Here is a 17,940-nt window from a genome sequence, read left to right as displayed (position 1 = left end):
TTTCCACAATAAAAAAATTAAAAAAAATGGTGATTTCCTTTTCATAATTAATGGTAACTAAAACTTCTTGAATGTCAACCTGAATGCTATCTAAAACTTTTTTATATTTAAAAGATTTTGTTTTGCTTCTACAGACAAGCACACTAATTCTTTAAAGCTTCGTAAGTTTTCATTTCCATGCCAGAAGTCTAACTTAGTTTTTACTATTTTGAACTTGTCTTATTTGAGAGTTCTATTTTAGCCTTTCTGATAGTGTTCATAAAATTGAAATGAGAAATAAGAATTTTAATTTTAAATGAGTTGACTCCTATTAAAACACCAAGCCTAACACTTGAGAATATAGTAGACACAAAGATTTCTATACTTTCTTTTTCCTGCCTAACATATAAATAGGTCTCACACCTTAATAAAACATGAATGTCCATCAGATAAAATGGCCAAAGGATAAAAACAGACAAGTCATAAGAGAAGAATTACCAATGGCTAACAAATGTGTTTATAAGATGTTCAGATTTAGTAGTAAAAAAAATGTTAAGTGAAAACATTTTTAGTATATGTGCTGCCGAAGCGAGCACGTGTTAAGTGAAAACAAATCTCTTTTCTTTCCCTATAGTAATTTTAAAGAGGTAATTCCTAGTTTCAAAAAGAGGTAAAATGAGAATTCTCACACACTACTAATGGGACTTACTGTTGCATTTATCTGTGGATATACAATAATACATTATTGCTCCACAGTTGGATAGTTGTGTTGTTTTCATGTTTTCTCCGTTACAAACTTTTCTGCAGTGGATATCATCATGCGTCTAATTATGACTTTAGGATAAATGCCTAGATGTAAATTATAGTATCAGAAGCCATGAAAGTTTTCAAGGTTCTTGAAATAGAATTGTTCATGCCATTTGCTACAATAATTTTCAACTTAGGCATTTATCCTAAGGTAATAATTAGATGCTGGTGGGAACTACTTCTTGCACCACTCCATTGCTTAGCTCATGCCTGGCACCTAGTAACAATTAAATCTTGTCATTCGACTTTCAAATGAATAGCAATATGGCCAAGTCATCTTTCAATCTTAGTTATAATTCTAAAGTAGGAATGTGAACATGCTCTGAAAATTACAAGGAGTTCCAAAATTGTAAATATTAGTATTTGTTCATAATTTTAGAAGTGCTATACTTTTATTTCTCATTGTTAGTTGATGCCAATTCAATTAAAACCTGAAGCTGATGTTTACTTTCCTACATGTCTATTTATTTGATATTCATTTGTATTAATTTTTTTTCAGAAAATTTTTTTAAATTTAAATAATCTCTGCACCCAATGTGGGGCTCGAACACGCAACCCCGAGATCAAGAGTTGCATGCTCTTCCAGCTAAGCCAGGCAGGCACCCCCTTTGTTAAATTTTTTTATGGTGATAAAAGTCAAGTTAGGTTGTAGTATAAAATGAATTCTGGATTTGAATCTTTGTTGGAGATACATATATAAAATATTTTCTACATCTCTGTGAGTTGTCTTTTGACTTTCTTCATTGTGACTTTTGATGATCAGAGTTCTTAATTTTAATATTGTGTTGGTCAGGTTTCTCCAGAGAAACAGAATATTCATGGTATTGGCTTATGTGACCGTGGAACCTAAGAAGTCCCATGATCTGCTGTCTGCAATCTGGAGTCTCAGGAAACCTGGTGGTGTTCATTGGCCTGAGAGCCAATGGTATAGATTCTATTCCGAGTCTGAAGGCCTAAAAGCCAGGAGTACTGAGGGCAGGAGAAGATTGACGTTCCCCCTTAAGTAATCATGCAGACCCCCAGTGAATCCTCCCTCTAACTTTTTTGTTCTATTCAGGCCCTCAAAGGATTAGATGATGCCCACCCACATTGGAGAGGGAAATCTGCTTTATTCATTCTACCAATTCAAATGCTAATCTCTTCCAGAAACACCCCTCACAGACACACCCAGAAATAATTTTAGTCAGATAGCTGAGCAGCCTGTGATCCAAATTGACAAAAAATTAACTGTCACAAATATAGTCCAATTTGTCAGTTGTTCCCTTTATGGTTAGCATCTTTTGTGTCTTATTTCAGAAATATTTGCGTATGCCAAGCTAATGAGGATGGTGTCCTGTGTTTTCTTCTGAAAGCTTTATTGTTTTATCTTTCATATTTCAATCTGCAATCCATCTTGAATAGATTTTGCTTAGGAGATAAGAATTTTTTTTCATATGGATATCTAACTGACCTGTCAACATTTATTGAAAATCAAATCCATTTCTCACTGTACTGCAGTGTCACCTGTGTCGTGAGTCAGATAAACTAGATGTCATAAATCAGATGTGTAGTTTCTGTTTGAACTCTACTGTTTCATTGTTCACTTTTTCTGTCTTTGCACCAATACCACTCTGTCTTCCAGCTCTGTTCTTCAAGATGCTTTAGCCATCCTTGGTCCTTCTTATTTCAATGCAAATTATAAAGTCAGCTTGTTGATGTCTACCTAAAAAATTTAATGTTGGGGTTTTTGATTGGGATTGTGTTGAACTTCTAGATCTATATGGATCAGTTTGGGAGAGATGACTGACATCTTTACTATTGGTGAATTTGTATATCCTTCCACTTATTTAGAAGTTTTAGAAAAATCTCTCAGTAATGTTTTCATAGTTTTCAATTAAATGCCTTGCACATATTTTGTTAGGCCTTGATGTTTGATTTTTTTGATGCTCCTACCAATAGTATCATTTTTAAAATTTCATTTTTATATATTTGTTTTCATATAGCAGTAGAGTTCCTTTTTATATACTTACCTTATACTCGGATATATTGATGAAATTTAATTATAATAGTTTATATGTTCTTTGGGATTTTCTTTGAAGTCCAGAATTGCAGTGCCTCCAGCTTTGCTTTTCTTTTTCAAGATTGCTTTGGCTATTTGGGGTCTTTTGTGGTTCCATACAAATTTTGGGATTGTTCTAGCTCTGTGAAAAATGCTCTTGATATTTTGATAGGGATTACATTAAATGTGTACATTGCTTTGGGTAGTACTGACATTTTAACAATATTTGCTGTTCCAGTCCATGAGCATGGAATGTCTTTCCATTTCTTTGTGTCATCTTCAATTTCTTTCATCAGTGTTTTATAGTTTTCGGATTACACAGGTCTTTCACCTCTTTGGTTAGTTTTATTCCTAGGTATCTTATTGTTTTTGATGCAAATGTAAATGGGATCGATTCTTTAATTTCTCTTTCTGCTGCTTCATTATTGGGGTATAGAAATGCAACAGATTTCTGTATATTCATTTTCTATCCTGTGACTACTGAATTCATGTATCTGAGCAATTTTTGGTGGTCTTTCAGGTTTTCTGTATAGAGTATCATGTCATCTGCAAATATTGAAAAGTTTTACTTCTTCCTTGCCGATTTGGATGCCTTTTATTTCTTTTTGTTGTCTGATTGCTGAGGCTAGGCCTTCCAGTACTATGTTGAATAACAGTGGTGAGGATGGACATTCCTTTCTTGTTCCTGACCATTAAGGAAAAACTCTTAGTTTTTCAGCATTAGGATGGCCTTTATTACATTGAGGTATGTTCCTTCTAAATCTACTTTGTTGAGGGTTTTTATCATGAATGTATGTTGTATTTTGTCAAATGCTTTTTCTGCACTTATTGAAATGATCGTATGGTTCTTTAATTAATGTGCTGTATCACAGTGATTGATTTGTGAATATTGAACCACCGTTGCAACCCCGGAATAATTTCCACTTGATCGTGGTGAATGATTTTTTTAATGTATTGTTGGATTCAGTTTGCTAGTATTTTATTGAGAAATTTGCATCCATGTTCATCAGGGATATTGGCCTGTAGTTCTCTTTTTTAGTGGAGTCTATCTGATTTTGGTATCAGGGTAATTCTGGCCCCACAGAAAGAGTTTAAAAGTTTTCCTTCCTCTTCTATTTTTTTGGAATAGTGTGAGAAAAATAAGTACTAACTCTTCTTTATTCCTCTTTAAGTGTTTGGTCGGATTCACCTATGAAGCCATCTGGCCCAGGACTTCTGTTTGTTGGGAGTTTTTTTTTTTATTACTGATTCAATTTCTTTGCTAGTTATTGGTCTGGTCAAGTTTTCTATTTTTTCCTGTTTCAATTTTGGTAGTTTCTAGGAATTTGTCCATTTTCTCCAGATTGTCCAATTTGTTGGCATATGGTTTTTCTTAATATTCTCTTAGTTTGTATTTCTGTGGTTTCAGTGGTTGTTTGTCCTCTTTTACTTTGGATTTTGTTTATTTGAGTCCTTTTTTTTTTAGTTTCTATATCATTTATTTCTGCTTTAATCTTTATTATTTCCTTCCTTCTGTTGGCTTTTGGCCTCATTTGTTGTTCTTTTTCTAGCTCCTTCAGGTGTAAGGTTAGGTTGTTTATTTGGGATTTTTCTTCTTAAGCTAAGCATGTGTTGCTGTATATTCCCCTCTTGTTTTATGTTCCTTTTTCTCTCCTTTGATTCCTCTTTTTTTTTATTATTTATTTATTTGATGGAGAGAGACACAGCGAGAGAGGGAATACAAACAGGGGTAGTGGGAGAGGGAGAAGTGGGCTCCCTGCTCTGCAGGGAGCCCGATGTGGGGCTTGATCCCAGGACCGTGGGATCATGACCTGAGCCAAAGGCAGAAGCTTAATGACTGAGCCACCCAGGTGCCCCTCCATTGATTCCTCTTCTATATCAATCAGATGTCTTTTTTTCCCCCAAATTTCCTTCTATTAAAAGTAAAGATGACTTGGGCGCCTGGGTGGCTCAGTTGTTAAGCGTCTGCCTTCGGCTCAGGCCATGATCCCAGAGTCCTGGGATCGAGTCCCACATCGGGCTCCCTGCTCAGCGGGAAGCCTGTTTCTCCCTCTCCCACTCCCCCTGCTTGTGTTACCTCTCGCTGTGTCTCTCTCTGTCAAATAAATAAATAAATAAAATCTTTAAAAAAAAAAAAGTAAAGATGACTTATTTTTTGCCAGGGAGGGTCTACCTTTTTTCTATAAGCAGATTAAGTGCCTTAATGCCATCAGCTAATGGGAGACTGCATTACTGTTTTGATAAGACATAGTTTACTTCCGGCCACCCCTTTTCCAGTGGCTTATCTTTTTTGGAATTTGAACTGAGAGTGTGAGGGTCTAGTGTGAGGGTCTTTCCTTCTTAAGCATTGATGGACTGCAGGTAATTCTGCTCTGTTCTTCACAGGTTTTCAGGTTAAGATTTTAGCAAATTACCCCAAACAGGCCTCAGAATTCAGGAAGTGGCTTGATGAGGAAACTCATACTGTGTATTTGCCACTCTTCAGTCTCCATTGTTTCCCTCCATTTTCCACCCACCACCAAAAGCTCTTCTGCTTTCTCTGACCCCCAGAAGCAGTCTTCTCCCAGGGGCCAAGCCTGAATTCCCAGCTTCTAGCCATGGCCACCATTGGCAACTGCCCCTCAGAAAACATAGCTGCCAAATGCTGAACATCAAAGATGATTAAGACCTATTTCCTTCTCATACCCCAGAGTTTCCTGGCCTTTTTAAAACCATGACACATATGGAAAATAATATTTATTACATTATTTATTTATATATAAATATATATATATATATATATAATGTCAGACTATAGTAAGTAAGAGGAGGATGCTTATAGCCATAAATTTCTGGCGCAGAGGTCTAGCCAACATAGGTCTTGACCAGATCACTCCACTTTACAAGGTGAGAAGATCAGTACTTTCACATTTGTGACCCATTTGTGGCACTGATTTAGACTTTTGCCTTAATAAATTTGTTGCTCTTTTCTAAGATTCTGAATATTTTTTCATGCCCTTTGGTGGAGAACTGGTACTAACTCTAGATGCCTTTTGGAACTGAGATGATAATGTAGGTGTGCCAGAATCCCTTCCTTAGTCTGGGTCTCTATTCCATGGCCCATCTAGACTCCTTAATAGCCTGTTATTTGGAAGCAGAAATTAGTTAGCCTGTTTACCCCCTCAGTTTCTCTTCTATTCTTTTTCTATTACAAATCTTCCTCATTCAGAGGAACACATAATTTCCATTGTTTGGAGTGCAGTGTAGTTTGGCTTTGAAACAGCTGAGATAAAATTATCATTTGCAATGGGAAAATGACTGAAACAAAATGATATGTATGGTTGAGTTTATGCTTATTTGTTGTTTTATTAACTTTTTACATTCTAAGTCTGTGGATAACTTAGTATTTTAGTTGATAAATGCAGATCCTCTGCAGTTCCAGAAAATCTCTTGGTTTCTAAAAAATGTAAACTTATGTCTACTTCACAAACAAATGTTTTATTTCATTTATAAATAGTTGAACCAGTAATAAGCTGAAAATTTACTATGATACTTAGCTGAGGAATGATGTGGAAGATTATTAGAATGTATTCACACATTAGAGTTTAATTGAGTCTTTGTGATATTCTTTATGGTATGGTAAATATGTAGAGAGAACCATAGCCTATAATTATGGCATTCATTCCTGCTAGGATTACATTATAATTGGACAATGTAATCACTGTAAATACACAGCTTAAGGTAACAGGAATGGCCAGGACAACAATATTCCCTAAGCTGGCTTACAGTCATCAGGTTGCTGCTGGTGATGGGGGCCTTGTAAATGGAACACAGCAGAACTGTTTAATGACACTAGGCCATAGGAGATGGTAAAGCCTGTGGCTCCCATAGTGAAACTTTATGAGGCGGCAGCACTTCCTAATCCTAGGAAGTTCATAAATGAATTAGCAAACCCCCAATTGTTAAAGGCAAAAGGATCCAGTTATGATTCTCTAACTGCTAATAATGAGGCCATTCTGTCATTAAATACTTCGTCTCATGATTTTGAGATTCCCATTTTAACTAAAATATACAATCAAGTTAACTGTCATATGTTACTGATTAGTAAATTCATAACGGCATACAGAACCAAGGTATATGGTAAGATGGGCTAAAGCACATTTAATGTTTAATGATTATTAAGGCAATGGAAAAGAGTATAAGTAGAGTGTTTAAACTCTAGTTCTCAATTAATTTCAGCATTCGTATCTATCAGTATAAGTTTTATAGTTTTCCAGCTGCTTACACACACACATATATATTTTAATGGAGAAGCGTTTATTCATTAACACAGAGCCTAACACATTGTTATATTGCAATGCAGAATAAAGCTCCAAAAAAAGTAACAGAATGAAAAGGAAGAGCAAGATGTGGCTCTAGATAAAGAATTCAACAAGTCAGACTCTGAAACAGGCACTCAGATGGAATGGCCTCACCCTAACCCCAGGTTACCGTTACCCCCACCCCCACCCTGTTATGCCCCAAAATAGTCAAAAGGAAACGGTCACAAGCTCACAATTGTTTGGTTCTCACCAATGTTAACAAAGAAAAACAAAATGAACCAAGAAGTACTTGAGGGGGTGCCTCAAGATATTCAATCAGTAGGGGGAGAATCTCTGTTTCTCACTTTTCAGTTTGTTAGTTACACATGGCATGGCTGAGGTGGTGGTGGTGGTAGTAGCTGAAGCCCTGGTACCCTTAGCAGCAGACACAACATTTAGAGCCAGGAGAGGGATGGGTTTCATGCCAAGCAGACTGGAGACACCAGGGGCGGTCGGAAGAGGGTTGGGGAGGCTGGAGGGTGTGTCGGAGGTCCCTGCTGCAGCGAGCGAGGGGGTGGTGGTGGAGGAGGAAGAAGAAGAAGGGGTGGAGGGTTGAGAGAGGTTGATGCTGAGGTGATCAGGGATCGTGACAGAGGCTGCCTGGGAGGAGGGTATAGCGTTTTCTAAACTGACATTGATTAGATATTGAGCCAGGCTAATGCTGGCAGCAGATCCAGTGATGGCAACCTGCCTATCAACAGATCCTTCCACTGGGTTTGCAGTTTTCATCTGTGCCCCAGACATCTGACGGATCTCATTGATTTTGGCGCCTTGACGCCCGATTATGCAGCCAACCAAATCATTTGGAATGGTGAGTTCATGAGAAGTAGTCTGAGCAGATGCATCCAAACCACTGAATCCGGTGTTGCCATGCGTCATGGGAAAATGAGACTGTTGCATTGCCAACTGATGCAGCTTGGTCAAATCTGGCTGTGGAATGGCATACTGTCCTTGAATGGTATAGGTCTGACCACCTGCAAAGATGACTGGAGAACTGTTCGGCTTGGGCTGGTATGGGATGGTCACGCCCTTTGTGGGGGACTCCAACATGACCACGCAGATCTGTTTCACACACTCAGTGATGGATTGCGGAATGCCAGCAATAGTGATGCCCCACTTACTTGAGTTGGGGAGCATATCCCCTGCCACCTGGACCTGAGCCCCTGTACTCTCTCGTATTTCTTTGATCTTGCAACCACCTTTCCCAATGAGAGAGCCACACTGACTGGCAGGGACCACCAGCCTCAGGGTAACTGGGGGTCTACTGGCAGCTGTACTATTGGTCATAGACCTGCTGATGTCCTCTTCCAGTTTGTCAATGATCGTAGCGAAGGCTTTGAAGATGGCGTTAGTGGGTCCAGCCAAAGTGATAATTCTCTCAGGCCAATTCCCTTCTGAGATGTTGATACGAGCACCACTCTCCTCAGGCATCTTCTTAACTGATTCTCCTTTCTTTCCGATGATACTGGCAACTTCCTTTCCATGAATAAGTAGCCGGATGGTGAGAGTGACATTTAATCCACCTTCAGTCACACCGGTGTCCGTGTCGAGCAGTGTTCTGGGCAGCTGGACTTTGGTCAAGTCTTTGGTCACTGGTGGGGGTGAAAGCCAAAAACTGCAGGTGTGAGTCAACTGAGGGGAAAAGGGGAGCGGGCGGGAAGGGGAAGGGCAGAACAACAGGGGCGGGTGGAACGTGAGGCCCCTCCCCGCCCCCGCCAACCCCCCCCCACACCCTCCGCCATGGGCGGGCAGAGGAGGAAAAGGAGGAAGCAGGGGGAAAGTGACCCCGGGGCTGGTGGAGGGCACAGGCTGCGGCTGCTCCGGCTACTGCCTCTGCTGGTCTGGGAGTACACATATTTCATTATAAAATTATTTCCAAGAATTTTGGATTTTTTTGTATAGATCAAGAATTGTTAGCTTCTTATTAGTGATTAATAGTACATATGAAAAGTGTCACTTTTATCTTCTATTTAGTCACATTCCTAATGAATTCTGTCAGTATTTTGGTTGATACTCTTGCCTTTTTAAATAGGCAGTATAAGATTGTAATTAACAATATTAATAGTTAACATTGTACTTTCTTAAAGCATTATTTGTGTTTAAAATGTCTTTTTACAAATGACTTATTCATATAGGGATCCAAAAAAAATTCACATATTGCATTTGGTAGACATGTGTCTTGAATCTTTAATAGTTGCCCTTCCTTTATTTTCCATGACATTTATTTATGGAATAAATTGGGTCATTTGCCCTACAGAATTTCTTACAGTCTTTATTTGACTGATTACATCCTCATGGTATTATTTAATATGTTTCTGCATCTTCTGTATTTCATGTAAACCAGTAGTTAGGTTCAAAATCTTGATTGAATTCAGTTTTAAATCTTGTTGGCAAGAATACATCATAGGTGTACTGTAAACTTTCAGTTGCATCACATTAGGAGTAATGTACTGTCTGCTTGTCCTACTATCATTAACATTAAAATGGATCAGTGGATTCTGAAGATATCAAACTGATTCATTCATTAAAAAGAATTATGTCAACACTTAGCAAATGCTTTGAAGCAGTCATTGATAATCCTTGCTAAGATCCATTATTTCACTAGGGAATCTTAAAATGGTGGTTTTCTAATTCTGTTATTCTTATCCATTTATTCATTATCACTTTTCTAAATTTTGTAAATTTCCTTGTTTTGGTCTGTTTTGTCATATATTAATGCTGATGCATGTTAAAGTCTCCCACTGCATGTGTGTTTCTGCTCATTTTTCCTCCTACAAGTATTATTTTTATTCCACATACTTTGATGCTATTATTTGGATATTATCTACTTTCAAAAGATATCTGAGACTATTCACTTTGAAGCTTTTGTGGGTAGTCACAAAGTTGATGACTTATGTATTACAAATTATACTACTTAAGTAGACTTCATTATTTTATGCCTTTTTTCCTTGAATTATAGTTGGTTGGTATAAGTATTGCTACCTCTAGATACCTTTTCTTCATATTTGCCTGATAATTTGTGCCTATTTCACTATTTTTGTTTCAGTGCCTTTTCATGGAGATAGGAGTTTGCTACTTTCTCCCCTTCCTAGTCCTTGATAATTTTGTCTAGGAAAATTTAGTCTGGAAATAAAGCTGTTTGCTGGTTTTATAATAGTACAATATAAATATTACTTTAAAATAAAAATTAATGTCATCGCCATGTGTAAAATAATCATTTAAATTTATATTTCTTATCTTTATCTTATTTCATGGGGTCACACCTAGCCTGGGAACCCTGAAACTGGTAGTTAAAGCATGTTAGGAGACCTCAGAATTACTATAAAAAAGATGAGGAAGATGATCTTTTCTTTTGTTAACAGGTCAACTATTACTTAATAAGGAATATGAGGTTTCTTGATTTTTCAGATAGAATTTATTTTATTTTTTTTTTTAAGATTTTGTTTATTTTTCAGAGAGAGAGAGAGCACAAACAGGGGAAACAGGGAGTGGCAGGCAGAGGGAGAAACAGACTCCCCGCTGAGCAAGAGCCTGATGTGGGGCTCTATCCCAGGAGCTGGGATCATGACCTGAGCCAAAGGCAGCCACTTAACCGATTGAGCCACCCAGGAGTCCCATTTCAGTTAGATTTTAAAGAGCACTATGACATAAAACAGTATGTTATCATTTCAGTTTTCCTGTTTGGTCTTAAGATGGTAATTCCCCAAGTCTATTTTGAAAGTTGTTCATATTCTATGTGATGATACTTTTCAAGTTTCAGTCAAGACAAGTCTTTTTTCATGACTTATTTTTCGTTTTCTTCAGTGATTGTTGATCTAATAAGGTTTTCAACTTAATTTTATCATTAATAACTTAATTATGAAGTTAATATTTTTAAAAGCAAATTCAAATGGTACAAAGGAATATGATGTAAAAAATATTACTTCAGCTGCTTCTCACCCCAGATACCACTCTCCAGAGTAGCCACTAGTAATAGTTGCCTATTTAAAATGCTTAACCTTTAAAAGAAAGCCTAATTCTTTAACTTTAAATAATTTAGTCCAAGGAAGAAATGGTATCTGGTTCTTTTATAAATAACAAGAATTGATTTTAAATACTTTAAAATTTTAGTAGCCCACAAAGCTAGAGATACTGAACAACATTGAAAATGTTTGTTAACGCTGAAATGGCCAAGTAAACATTTTTCTGTAATTTATTTTCCATTGTCTGTTTTGAGTAAAAGCATAAGCTACTCTCTTTAAAAGGATGTTTTTCTATATTCAAATAGGTATAGCAAATTTCCACTATTCATGTAAAATCAATATATAATTTTAGTGATTTCAGTTCTATTTAAAAATGAAAGTATGGTTTATCAGGGGCATTTTATGTTTTTCATCTTAATGCAATCCTTTTAAGTCCATACATTCCAGTATCCAAGTTTTAAAGTAGTTTGTATACACCCAACATGCAAGGCCATGACTTTAATCATTTCCTCACCAGAACTTCAATTATGCCAAGCACTTTTTAATTATCCTGCAGCCCACAAGTCTATTCTTAGTAAAAAGTCTGACTTGTACAGAGGCAGTATATTCCTCTGTGGCAAAATTCAACTCACCACTTTGCAACCCCACCCATGAAAAAGCCCCGTGAATTAAAAGCTACTAAATTAAGTGTGTATTTTTAACAGCTTCAATTTTCAAGTCAATTTTGGCATAAAAGTTGACATTTTTTTTTGAAGTACAAAAATGCTATGTTGGCATTTCATGGTATTTTCAGAATGCAGTTTGTTTTTTGGGTTGTCTCCTTTACAAAGTTAGTTTCTTATAACATCAATTTTTTTTTTCTAAAGGGAATGTGTTTAATCATTTGCCCTATCACTTTTTATTTTTATGTTACTTAAAGAAGAAAATTCTGAACCAAGAAGAGTGATAGAAAAAGAACTTATATGTGAGGACAGATCTGTAGGGTAATGGGTAAAGGTTTGGGGCACAGTGGGTGGCAGGAGAAGCAGTGAGCTGAAGTGTAGCTGGGGTTAGCATTTCATGCACAGATTAAAACCTGTAATGCAAATCCTGAAATTAAGAGAAAGTAAACTACATGAAATTATTGTGGTGTTTTACTCTTTTTACTTCCTAGTGATGGAAAAATCTGTCCCAATGAATGCAAATAAAATACAAAGTCATTCTAGGAAATGCTTGTATAAGGTTAATGTTTATAAGAGATGCTAAATACCTAATACTATATATTATGTTAACTCAAGAAATAGTTCATAAGAACCTCTCACATGTAAATCCCTGTACTTCTTTTACGTTATAATGTAGCTCCAGTAATTTACTGCCTCATGATCCACCTTAGGAAATGCTGCACTGTTCAAAATCTGAGCTTAGGAAATGTGGGCTCCATCAACAGTTTTCCTTGTGTTTCTTTGCCTTCATCTACTATAGAGACTGGACTATCTAAACCCTCAATTCCCCAGCTTGCTTTTCGGCTAAAAGTTGCATGTTGAAATTTTGACCAATGAGGTGTAAGGGGAAGGTCACTGGTGCCACATGGTGTCTTTCTGCCAGGGGGTCTGGAAGTGCTGTTGTCATCACTGAGAGTGGTAGAGCTGAAGGTGAGAAGCAGCCTGGGTCCTTGAAGGTATCCTTGACCACCATACTAGCTGTGGACTGCCTACTCTGGGACTTCTTGTGGCATGAAATAAACAAACCTCTTCTTATTTAAATCACCTGTCACTGGGGTTCCTGTTACTCTTAGCCACATCCATGGCTAAGGGAAAAAATTAATTTGGCAATAAACATGATAGTGGTCTTCACAGTCCAGATTGTGGTAGCCAGTCTCCAAGGTGGCCCACAAGGATCCCCATCTCCTTCACACCCTCGTGTAGTTACCTCCCACACTGTCCCAGGGTTGGTTTGTGTGACCAGTAGAATGTGGCTTCTAAACCCTGTGACACTGTGAAAATTAGATTAAAAATTTAATCTATTTATTTAGTAACTCTAAAACTACTTATATTGTCTTTTTTATGGAATGTCACATTTTTCTTTTTATATGACATGTTTTCTGGTCAATTATAATATATATCCTTTATTAGAATGAGAAAATTTAAAACATTTTTAAAATTAAAATCTGAAAACCGCTTATATAATACTATATACCAGGTTCTTTTCTGTGCTCTTTAACTTCATTAACTCACTTTTTTTTCTTCAAATGACTTCTTGAGCTATTATTTCAACCACTTGGCATTTGGAGAAATTAAAGCAGAGAGGTTAAAAGTCCTGCCCAAGGCTACACACTTAGGAGGTGGAAGAGCTGGGATGTGACCCTAATTAGGCTGCTTCCAGCACTGGTAATCACCTGCAGGAAAATCACCTGCAATTCTACTAACCAAAAAAAAAAAAAAAGCAAAACAAAAAACAAAAAAACCCAGCCTCCTTTCTATAGATATGTATATACATTCCTAGTGTGTAGGTTGTTTACTTTTTTAGCATAACAAGTCAGTTCCTGCTTTCATCCACAGCTCCTTAAGTATCATTGTTCCTCTGATTTGGGGGCATATATGAGAATGCTGACTGTTATCTGTATTCTGCTGGTGTAGCCAGCTCTATCCATCAGTGTTCACCAACAGAGTGAAAGTAGTACAGAAAAGTGATTATGAATGCGTTGAAAGGATTGAAGGACCAAAAAAGGGAAGGTGTATTTACCTAAAGATTAGTAACTGCTGGAGGCCACTACCATGCCCAAGACAGGAGAAGCAGAAAGGCAGATGCTTTGCCCAGACCCCACAGCCTGTGTGCTCCTGAGGCTGCCAGAGCCCAACTGCTGCTGATTTATAGGAAGCAGGGAGTTCTGCAGCATTGGAAATGAAGCTAGGCAGACTTTATTACATCCTACAATTCTGCAACCTTTGGTGAAGCATTTTATTGCACCGTGCAAGCCATTAGGGTTATGTTTCAATCACAATGCCTGAGAGGCTAACTTTACAATAACCTCATCGACCGTCCTACACTTCCTTGGCTATGTCCTTAGAACCTTTTCTAAGGTTCTTGGCTTGGATGGAAAGAAAATGATAGTTAAATTAAAAAAAAAATCCTACCAATGCTACACGGGTCCAGGAATCCTATTGTCCATGTTGCCTGCTGGGGGCTCAGATTTGCCGGCGGCTGCCATGTTTCTTAGAGCTACCTCCAGGTGGGCAGTCCTCCTCGTTCCCAATTTCTGCCATTGTCTCCCGTTGGCAGATTCTCTCTGCAAGACAGACTCTCTCTGGGAGTATGGAAAAGAATGGAGTATGCAGACTTCTAGCTTCCTGCCATGGGGGAGAAACAGAAGGGTAGAAAAGGAGTTGAGGGCTAGTGGCCAACGAGCAGACCGGTCTTAAAAACATTGACATTCCCCTTGACATGTTTTCCTTCCCTTAACACATTTTCCATGTTGTTAAATATTCCACAATTAATGGCTGCATCATATTCTCTATTAATTATTACTGCTCTGGTCAAGTTTATTTGTTGTCTTAGTTTAATTTTCCTCATTTTCTTTGAAATTTTAGTTTTTTTAAAGGCAGTTTTTTTATTTTTTATTTATTTTTTAAGATTTTATTTATTTATTTGAGAGAGAGAGAATGAGAGATAGAGAGCACGGGAGGGAAGAGGGTCAGAGGGAGAAGCAGACTCCCTGCTGAGCAGGGAGCCTGATGCGGGACTCTATCCCGGGACTCCAGGATCATGACCTGAGCCGAAGGCAGTCGCTTAACCAGCTGAGCCACCCAGGCGCCCTGAAATTTTTGTTTTAAGGCTTATTTTGTGTGGGAGTTTCCATCTTCCTCTCCTCTAAAGCCTCCTAGTCTATCAGTTTTTTGGTTGCCTCTACCATCTCTAGCAAGGCATGGTCTTAGCTGGTGGCTCCAGCTTCTGTCCCTTGGTGAGTGGAGATAGATTCAGTCATTGAGCTGGCAAAGGGTAACACTGTCCTTGCTTCCAGCTTTCATAAGGACACCTGGCTCTGTCAGCTCACACAAGTCTGACTCTGGGCTCCAGGCTTCAGCGCCTGCATTTTGCTGCAGATTATCTATTACGCTGCTTTTGAATATGACTATGACTTTTCTTTATATAAAAACACCTATCATTGCTATGTTTACAGTAGTGGGAGGAATGTAAAGCATGAATGCTTAATGTCATAGTAATGACAAATCTGTCTTAATACATTTAGTTAATTTGCTAGGTTTTTTAGGTAATCATATTACCCAAGCATAATGAGAACTGGAACCATTATTTAATCAGTGCTTAATACATGGTGGGTACGCTCTGCTGTGTGCTTTATCTATGTGTTAGGACTTGGAAATGGACAAAGATTACAGCAGAGTGCTTTTGGTAGGGTGCAGGTATTGTCTAGGAGACCTTCAGATTATCCCATTGCAGAAATGTGCACCTTTAATTGACTTTCTTTTGACTAGATTATTTTAACAACTCTCTAAGGATAGCTATCAAATTGTAAAAAACAAATAGCAATGCAAATAATTCCAGTTCATACCAATGCAAATGAATTTTGACTGGAGATTGTAAAGCTTTGTAAATCAAATTCTCATTTGAACAGGTGTTAACCATCATATCAGTTCCCTCAGTAAAGAGTTGAGTAAAATCTTTGGTACATGTCTGTTTTATATTTGTGTAGGAGTCATGATTTTACTTTTCTGAAAATTACACTTTAGCATACATAGTGTCTTCCAATCTTCATAACCTGAGAAATAGGTATTTTTCATATTTAATAGATGACAAAACTTGAGATCAAATGGCTTCCCGGCTCAATGTCAAATTAACTAGTAAGTGGCCAAGCTGGGATTTAAATACCCAGTTTTGCTACCTTTAAGAGATCTGCTCTTATAGTTTATTGCTTGCCTTGGAGAAACTCCATTTGCTCACAAAAATTTTTTTTTTCAAAAATATATTAACACCAGCAAAACAATAACTAATATTTATTAAGTGTTTACCATGCACCAAACTAAATGTTTATATAGATTAACTCATTTAATAGATGAAAAAACTGAGCTTAAAGAGGTTCAATAACTTGCTCACGGTTTTCCATGCTATTTCTAGTTTTTTCCTTCTTTCTAATTCAGTAGTTCTCAGCACTAGCAGCACATCATAATTATCTACAGAGCTCTTAAAAATCAATTTATCAGAGTTTCTTAAAAGTTTCCTAGCTGGTTTTAATATTTAGAATCATTATGTAGGGGCACCTGGGTGGCTCAGTCAGTTAAGCATCTGCCTTCCACTCAGGTCATGACCTCAGGGTCCTGGGATTGAGCCCCGTCAGGCTCCCTGCTCAGGGGGGAGCCTGCTTCTCCCTCTCCCTCTGCTGCTCCCCCTGCTTGTGCTCCCTCACTTTCTCTCTGTGTCAAATAAATAAATAAAATCTAAAAAAAAAAAATAGAATCATTATGTAAGTGAGACCATTTAACACCTTGCTTCCCTCAATAGCTGATACTTAGACAAACCTGTAGTCCCTGTGTTTGCTTTTTTTTTTCCCCGATATAGCTTGGGAAGGGAATAGTGGGGCTGAGATCTATGTTATCTTGAAGTTTGAGTGTCTAGAAGTGTCCAGAGTTTAAATAAAAGCATTTGAAAAATTGAGGTTAGCTGAAAGTCAAATCATAACAGGAGCATAGCACATTGAAAAACCTCTCACTGCTAAGTAAATGACTTTTGCATTGATTCACCAAATCAATAAGATCTGCCTTGTAGTGCCAACCAATAATACTATGAAAGTCAGTATTTGCTTAGGAAATGTACTCTTTCTGTGATTTAGAAAATTATTTGGATGGCCTATTAATATTTTTTACAAAGTTCTTCATCCCCTTGCCTACTGATGCAGACAGGGTGGCTTAAAAGCCATTTGCAATCTTGCATTCTTGCCTTTTTCTACATAATGGCTTGAAAGCTAAAATACTCACCTTTTTTCTTTTTTTTTTAAAGATTTTATTTATTTATTTGACAGAGAGAGACACGGCGAGAGAGGGAACACAAGCAGGGGGAGTGGGAGAGGGACAAGCAGGCTTCCTGCCGAGCAGGGAGCCCGATGCGGAGCTCGATCCCAGGGCCCTGGGACCATGACCTGAGCCGAAGGCAGACGCTTAACAACTGAGCCACCCCGGCGCCCTCACCTTTTTTTTTTTTTATGATTGATTTATTTATTTGAGAGAGAGCGTGGAGCCCATCAGGGGCTTGATCTCATGACCCATGAGATCATGACCTGAGCCAAAACCAAAAGTTGGACACTTAACTAACTGAGCCCTCTGGGAACCCCTAAAATACTCACCTTTCTAACAGTCTTTCCACTAGAGGTGACCATGCGACCCAATTCTAGCCAGTAATATGTAAGTCATTATATGAAACTTTGAAACAGCTTTTTCAGGGGGATCAACTACGCTGCTGTGGCCCTGATGGGAGGTAAGGCTTGAGGGGGTACAGCAGCCACTTTGTGACCGTGTGGAGAAAAGCCCCACACCAGGTGTGGTGGAGCGGAAGGAGAGGACTGACTGGGTTTTTGGTGATAATGGAGCTCCAGCTCTTGACAGCCGTACGCTGGACATTTTATTACACGAAAGAGTTAGCCCCTTAAGTATTCAATCCACTTTCAGTTGTTGTTGTTGTTGCCACTTACAGCTAAAGTTAGTGTCCTAACAACTACATCTGCATTGGAAGTAGTAATGCATTTTTTTTTTTTTTTGGTCATTTTATCTGAAAAACCATAGGCAAACAAAAGTTTCTGAAAGCAGAGTAGTGCTCAGTCAGTTTAATT

General features: G+C 37.9%; 1 protein-coding gene across 1 annotated transcript; it reads right to left on the bottom strand.

Moving 5' to 3' along the window:
- Nucleotides 1-7,440: 7,440 nt before the first annotated feature.
- On the bottom strand, nucleotides 7,441-17,490 carry LOC113926598 (poly(rC)-binding protein 2-like). Its single transcript, XM_035727050.1, has 3 exons — nucleotides 17,458-17,490; nucleotides 8,897-9,005; nucleotides 7,441-8,756 (listed from the first exon to the last, which is right to left on the bottom strand). The coding sequence occupies exons 1-3, from the start codon at nucleotides 17,488-17,490 to the stop codon at nucleotides 7,441-7,443; spliced, it is 1,458 nt and encodes a 485-aa protein (XP_035582943.1).
- Between the last annotated feature and the right edge of the window lie 450 nt (nucleotides 17,491-17,940).

This window comes from Zalophus californianus, chromosome 4, assembly GCF_009762305.2.
Source record: "Zalophus californianus isolate mZalCal1 chromosome 4, mZalCal1.pri.v2, whole genome shotgun sequence".
Lineage (NCBI taxonomy): Eukaryota > Metazoa > Chordata > Mammalia > Carnivora > Otariidae > Zalophus > Zalophus californianus.
The sequence above is the reverse complement of the archived record's forward strand: the minus strand, read 5'-3'. Positions and strand labels throughout refer to the sequence as shown.